Source organism: Sander vitreus, unplaced genomic scaffold (assembly GCF_031162955.1).
Source record: "Sander vitreus isolate 19-12246 unplaced genomic scaffold, sanVit1 ctg421_0, whole genome shotgun sequence".
In the NCBI taxonomy this organism is placed as follows: Eukaryota; Metazoa; Chordata; class Actinopteri; order Perciformes; family Percidae; genus Sander; species Sander vitreus.
Window position 1 is genome coordinate 52,501 of NW_027595541.1, and position 7,644 is coordinate 60,144.

At 49.3% G+C, this 7,644-nt stretch overlaps 1 protein-coding gene across 3 annotated transcripts in view; it reads left to right on the forward strand.

The window, feature by feature from the left end:
- The window catches only part of kifc3 (kinesin family member C3), a 47,137-nt gene extending 42,649 nt beyond the window's left edge, over positions 1-4,488 (forward strand). The window contains exons 19-21 of one of the 3 annotated variants that reach the window (XM_078245232.1): positions 1-4; positions 541-587; positions 3,412-4,488. The exon at positions 1-4 is cut by the window's left edge and continues 126 nt beyond it. In XM_078245232.1, coding sequence (XP_078101358.1) covers positions 1-4; positions 541-587; positions 3,412-3,420 — 60 coding nt within the window. In that variant the 3' untranslated portion in view covers positions 3,421-4,488. The remainder of the gene's footprint in view (positions 5-540; positions 588-3,411) is intronic. The other 2 variants (XM_078245234.1, XM_078245233.1) reach the window with 2 other exon arrangements.
- Positions 4,489-7,644: the final 3,156 nt, after the last annotated feature.

Sequence of the window (7,644 nt, forward strand, 5' to 3'; positions counted from 1 at the left end):
ACAGGTACACTCTCACACACACACACACACACACACACACACACACACACACACACACACACACTCTCACACACACAGGTACAGGTACACAGGTACAGGTACACACACACACAGGTACACACTCACACACACTCACTCACACACAGGTACACACTCACTCACACACAGGTACACACTCACTCACACACAGGTACACAAACACAGGTACACACACACAGGTACACAAACACAGGTACACACACACAGGTACACACACACAGGTACACACACAGGTACAGACATACACACACACACAGGTACACACACACTCAGGTACACACTCTCACACACACACATACACACACACACAGGTACACACTCTCACACACACACAGGTACACACACAGACAAAGACAAAAAACTTCTTAAACTTCACTTTTTTGAAGGCTGACAAAAGGCATTCTGGGAAATGTAGGAAACCAGTAACTGTGATCAAAGCTGATGAATTAAAGTAGCGACAGAATAAATCCTGATTATGTGGTCTGATTGGTTGGTTTACAGACAGACAGGTAGACAGAGGCAGCCCATTGGTCGGGGACGGTGGGCAGGTAGGTGGGGGTGGATGCTGATTGGTGGATAGCTTGGCATGGAAGCGCTCAGCATGGCATGGTGCCCCGCCTCCCCCCTCCCATCTAAACCCCCCCTCCCATCCCCACACACACCCCCGTAACCACAGTGCTCCGCCAGCTTCCGTCTGTGCCGCCGGTTTGAATCCTGAACGAGTGGCGCTCTTATCAAAGCTCAAGTTCAAGTCACAAGGAAATTAGGGCTGACATTTTATGGTCGAAAAATAGCCCAAAGTCTATACATTGATACCTCTAGTGTCTCGCAAACAGTCTGACGTTTCAGGGGGAAACTGTAGACGGACTCTGGTTTAGCCTAGCTTAGCATAAAGACTGGAAGCAGAGGGAAACTGTAGACGGACTCTGGTTTAGCCTAGCTTAGCATAAAGACTGGAAGCAGGAGGGAAACTGTAGACGGACTGGTTTAGCCTAGCTTAGCATAAAGACTGGAAGCAGGGGGAAACTGTAGACGGACTCTGGTTTAGCCTTGCTTAGCATGAAGACTGGAAGCAGGGGGAAACTGTAGACGGACTCTGGTTTAGCCTTGCTTAGCATGAAGACTGGAAGCAGGGGGAAACTGTAGACGGACTGTGGTTTAGCCTAGCTTAGCATGAAGACTGGAAGCAGTGGGAAACTGTAGACGGACTCTGGTTTAGCCTTGCTTAGCATAAAGACTGGAAGCAGGGGGAAACTGTAGACGGACTCTGGTTTAGTCTAGCTTAGCATGAAGACTAGAAGCAGGGGGAAACTGTAGACGGACTGTGGTTTAGCCTAGCTTAGCATGAAGACTGGAAGCAGGGGGAAACTGTAGACGGACTCTGGTTTAGCCTAGCTTAGCATGAAGACTGGAAGCAGGGGGAAACTGGAGACGGACTCAGAGCTAAGCTAATCGTTTCTCCCTGTTTCTAGTCTTTATGCATTTTTTCCGTTATTGAAATCAGGAATCATTTCCTTGTGACTTCAGAGTGTGTGGGTGTTGTGAGTAACTTGGTGTCTGGATGAATCCTGTCCCCCCCCCCCCCCCCCCCCCCCCCCCGCTGCTGAGCCGAGGATTGTGGGATTTGTTGTTGATGTGGATGTCCACACAGATAAATCTGAAAACACTGTTTGTATTTGTTTAAACAGGACTGCTCCAACTCACTTTTCTGAAAAGGTCTTAAAGGAACACGGCGACTTATTGGGACTTTGTCTTATTTCCCGTATCCCCCAGAGTTAGATAAGTCCAGACGTACCCTTCTCATCTCCGTGCGTGTTGTAACTCTGTCTGATGCACCCACCGTTAGCCTAGCTTAGCACAGATCCTGGAGGTAACCGGCTCCATCTAGCCTAGCTTAGCACAGATCCTGGAGGTAACTGGCTCCATCTAGCCTAGCTTAGCACAGATCCTGGAGGTAACCTGCTCCATCTAGCCTAGCTTAGCACAGATCCTGGAGGTAACCGGCTCCAACTAGCCTAGCTTAGCACAGATCCTGGAGGTAACCGGCTCCATCTAGCCTAGCTTAGCACAGATCCTGGAGGTAACTGGCTCCATCTAGCCTAGCTTAGCACAGATCCTGGAGGTAACCGGCTCCATCTAGCCTAGCTTAGCACAGATCCTGGAGGTAACCGGCTCCATCTAGCCTACTGCTCCCAATAAGTGACAAAATAACGCCAACATGTTCCTATTTACATGTTGTGATTGGTAGAGTCACAGCGTGTACAAATAACAAGGTCACATGACACACAGCCATCTTCTAACCGTAAACATACTGGGAACTATATTCTCAGAAGGCGAAGCACTGCTACTGCTGCTACTTGGGCGGAGTGATCCGGGAGACGGTTACCTCCAGGATCTGTGCTAAGCTAGGCTAGATGGAGCCAGTTACCTCCAGGATCTGTGCTAAGCTAGGCTAGATGGAGCCAGTTACCTCCAGGATCTGTGCTAAGCTAGGCTAGATGGAGCCAGTTACCTCCAGGATCTGTGCTAAGCTAGGCTAGATGGAGCCAGTTACCTCCAGGATCTGTGCTAAGCTAGGCTAGATGGAGCCAGTTACCTCCAGGATCTGTGCTAAGCTAGGCTAGATGGAGCCAGTTACCTCCAGGATCTGTGCTAAGCTAGGCTAGATGGAGCCAGTTACCTCCAGGATCTGTGCTAAGCTAGGCTAGATGGAGCCGGTTACCTCCAGGATCTGTGCTAAGCTAGGCTAGATGGAGCCAGTTACCTCCAGGATCTGTGCTAAGCTAGGCTAGCGCTGGGGGCGTAAGACAGTTACAACACGCACGGAGATGAGAAGGGTATGTCTGGACTTATCTAACTCTGGGGGAGACGGGAATAAGACAAAGTCCCAGTAATGTCTGCGTGGTCCTTTAAAGGTGCACTATGAGTTCCTGCGTGGTGTCAGCTGTCCACCAAAATACAACAAACCACGTTCCAGCCAATCACCGACAAGATGGTTGGGCGAGGGGGTGTTTTTAGAGCAGCAGCCTTAATTTCAGTGAAAAAGACGCACTAACCCCCACCCCCTCCCCCAACCATCTTGTCGGTGATTGGCTGGAACGTGGTTTGTTGTATTTTGGTGCACAGCCTGTGCCTCTAGTGTTTGTTTGACGTTTACGACCCCTGTGTTGTCTCCCGAGACCGGGCTTTTTCACGGTGTGTTCAGGGGGCAGGCAGCTAGCGGGTCAAGGAGAGATGACTACCATTTGAGACAAAAATGAAATGAAACCATGCAGGAAGTCATAGTGCACCTTAACGGTGTATTGTGCATCCCTATAGCAGTAGTGGGCGTGGTCCCCCCCCCGCTGACTGATGCTCTGGTTTTCTCTGCAGGACGACTGAAGCTGACGGCCTGAGCGACCTGTTGGGGGGGCGTCTGGGTCTGACCGCAGGGTGTCTGCCAACACTCTGAGGCCCCCACCACCCCACCCACCTGCCTGTCCTCGCTGGATTCATTACCCTCCTCAGCCACCGGGGGCAGCAAAGCCTGATGGGAACTTGAGCGATCGGCGTCTCTCTGTCGCCTGTCAGCAGAGAACATGGCCAAATGTTTTCCGTGTCTTCTTGCTGTGATGATAAACATTTTATAAAAGACCTAAATAACAAACCCCCCCCCCCCCCCCCCCCCCCACCTCCGTTAAACAGTATACGCTCTCCAATCACAGTATTTCTTTAATTGTTTCTTTGTAAGGTTGCACTTTAAACTTTAGAGATTATTTTCTAACCCACGATTCCAGATGTGGTTGATTTATAATATATGCATAACACGGTTATATTATATTTATGTTTGACATGCTTTAATTTTTTGTTTAATTTTCTCTCCTTTTGTTGAGGAAAAGAGTGAGACGCAGTTAACCTTCAAATGATCTGACTCTCAGAAAGTCAGGAATCCTCCTGTGTAGGAGGCCGTCTCTGTGTCCTCCGTTATCCAATCAGGGTACGCCACTGATACCGAGCTGTCCAATAAGACGCGAGCAATACGAAGAACTCTTCTTTCCGTACACGATCGTGGTTTTTTTTTCGATCTTCTTCTGTTTCCTGTGGATGTTTTTATTCTTCATGCTGACGTTGGGCGTCGAATCTCCTTCACTTTCCTCGACTCTTTCTCCCCGCTGTGTTCCCGCTGACGTCTCGTCACCTCTGTATTTATCTAGGAAGCCACAGGTGACCTTTTAACCCCGGCCAGAAGACCTCTGTAGCTGGCGAGCTGGCCGAGACGCAGGCGGCGCGGATAGTTTAGCCGTAGATGTAGGAACAGGAATGCTTAGAAACGCCATGAGCTCGCTGTGTGTCTGCTTGCTTTGTCTCTCCGCTGTACATCTCTACAGTTCATTTTGTATTCCCTTTTTAATAAACAAAACATCCCAAAACAAACGTGTAACTCTCACATGTTGAGCTTCTGTGACATATCTGCAATCTACAACCCATGGTGTAGATTATTAGGGGGTGGGGGGTGGGGGGGGGACTTCTTCTCTCCTGTAGCCAGTAGTTGGGGAGGCTCCTGCTACATATGTGTTCATGTTTTCATTCACGTTACTTGATTATGAGAGTATTTTCTGTCAACGTAATCAAAACTCCTTTTAGTATAAAAACTAAATAAACGAAATAAGAACATTCCTTAAAGCCTGCAGAACGAGGTTGAAGAGTTTATTTTTTTCCCAGGAGGTTGTCACCGTAGCCCCGGTCACTGATGAACTGAGAAGATGTGTATGTTACACTGGGCTGATCTGACTTACAGAACCAGAGCAGAGCTGTGTGTCCAACAACGCTCGTCTAGCTCCCAGCGGCTGAAGGTCACTCTGAGAGAAACTGTCTCCGAGAGAGGCGGGTGTGTATCTGCCAAAGTGTAGAGCAAAGAGTAAGTGTGTGTGTGTGTGTGTGTGTCTGTGTGTCTGTGTGAGTGTGTATGCTTGTGTGTGTGTGTGTATGCATCTGTCTGTGTGTGTAAGTGTGTGTGTGTGTGTGTGTGTGTGTGCGTGCGCACTGTGTGAGTGTCTGCGTGCGTGCGTCTCTGTGTGTGTGTGTCTGCGTGCGTGCGTCTCTGTGTGTGTATGCGTCTATCTGCGTGTGTATGTATCTGTGTGTGTCTGTGAATGCGTGTGTGTGTGTGTGTATGCGTCTATCTGTGCGTGTGTGTCTGTGTGCGTGCGTCTGCGTGTGTGTGTGTGTATGCATCTGTCTGTGTGTGTGTTTCTGTCTCTCTGTGTGTAAGTGTGTGTGAGTGTGTGTCTGTGTGCGTGTGGCTGTGTGTCTGTGTGAGTGCGTCTGCGTGTGTGTGTGTGTTTATGTGTATGCATCTGTCTGTGTGTGTGTGTTTCTGTCTCTCTGTGTGCAAGTGTGTGTGTGTGTGTGCGTGCGCACTGTGTGTCTGCGTGCGTGCGTCTCTGTGTGTGTGAGTGTCTGCGTGCGTGCGTCTGTGTGTGTGTGTCTGTGAATGTGTGTGTGTGTGTGTATGCATCTATCTGTGTGTGTGTGTGTGTGTCTGTGTGCGTGCGTCTGTGTGTGGGAGTGTGTCTGTGTGTGAGTGCGTCTGCTTGCATGTGTGTTTGTGTATGCATCTCTCTGTGCGTGTGTGTTTCTGTCTGTGTGTGTGTTTCTGTCTGTGTGTTTCTGTCTGTCTCTGTGTGTAAGTGTGTGTGTCTCTGCGTGCGTGCGTCTGTGTGTGTGTGTGCGTCTATCTGTGCGTGTGTGTGTCTGTGAGTGCGTCTGCTTGCGTGCATGCGTGTGTGTGTATGCGTCTATCTGTGCGTGTCTGTGTGTGTGTGTGTGTGTATGTATGCGTCTATCTGTGCGTGTGTGTGTGTGTCTGTGTGTGTGTGTGTGTGTGTGTGTGTGTGTGTGCGTGTCTGTATGTGTGTGTGTGTGTGTGTGTGTATGCGTCTATCTGTGCGTGTCTGTATGTGTGTGTGTGTGTGTGTGTATGTATGCGTCTATCTGTGCGTGTCTGTATGTGTGTGTGTGTGTATGTATGTGTGTGTGTGTGCATGCATGGGTCTGTGTGTGTGTGTGTGTGTGTGTGTGTGTGCATGCATGGGTCTATCTGTGTGTGTGTGTGTGTGTCTGTGTGTGTGTACGTGTCTGTGTGTGTGTGTGTGTGTGTGTGTGTGTGTGTGCGTGTGTCTGCAGGTAAATGGTCCTAGCTCGTCCTGGTCAGCAGTCTGCGCTACCTGGAAAAAAGAAAGAACACGTTTTACGAACAGAAGCACAATTTCAATTTTATTTGTGAGAGACGGTGTGAATTTAAACCTCATGTAATCATTTAACCCATTGCACCAGAGTTAGCCTTAGGCTAACTTGCATCTGTAGTCCCACAGAAAGCACAAATATAAAACACACACACACACACTTTAACCATTTATTTATGACAACATGATCAAGAGGTGTAGCGGTATGCATAGCAAACCCCCCCCATTCTCACTCACACACACACACGTTTGTTTCACTATCTTTATCAGGTACACACACACACATTATACACACAGATACACGCACACACACACACACACAAATGCACATTATACACACAGATACACGCACACATTATACACACAGATATACACACGCACACATTATACACACAGATATACACACACACATTATACACACAGATACACAGATACACACACACATTATACACACAGATATACACACACACACATTATACACACAGATATATACACACACACACATTATACACACAGGTACACACACACAGGCGAGAGAGCCCCGTTTCTCTTTGGGAGAATATGCTTTATACATTAGATTTAGTATTTAGTTAATACATTTTTTTTGGTGCATTTGTTTTCTGATTTTAACGTTATAAAGACCGTTATCGTGCCTGCGTCACTCCCTTACCCCTCCTATAGTCCCTACGGCCACTCCCTTACCCCTCCTATAGTCCCTACGGCCACTCCCTTACCCCTCCTATAGTCCCTACGGCCACTCCCTTACCCCTCCTATAGTCCCTACTGCCACTCCCCTTACCCCCTCCTATAGTCCCTACTGCCACTCCCTTACCCCTCCTATAGTCCCTACGGCCACTCCCTTACCCCCTCCTATAGTCCCTACTGCCACTCCCTTACCCCTCCTATAGTCCCTACGGCCACTCCCTTACCCCTCCTATAGTCCCTACTGCCACTCCCTTACCCCTCCTATAGTCCCCTACGGCCACTCCCTTACCCCCTCCTATAGTCCCTACTGCCACTCCCTTACCCCTCCTATAGTCCCTACGGCCACTCCCTTACCCCTCCTATAGTCCCTACTGCCACTCCCTTACCCCTCCTATAGTCCCTACTGCCACTCCCTTACCCCTCCTATAGTCCCTACTGCCACTCCCTTACCCCTCCTATAGTCCCTACTGCCACTCCCTTACCCCTCCTATAGTCCCTACGGCCACTCCCTTACCCCTCCTATAGTCCCTACGGCCACTCCCTTACCCCTCCTATAGTCCCTACTGCCACTCCCTTACCCCTCCTATAGTCCCTACGGCCACTCCCTTACCCCCTCCTATAGTCCCTACGGCCACTCCCTTACCCCTCCTATAGTCCCTACTGCCACTCCCTTACC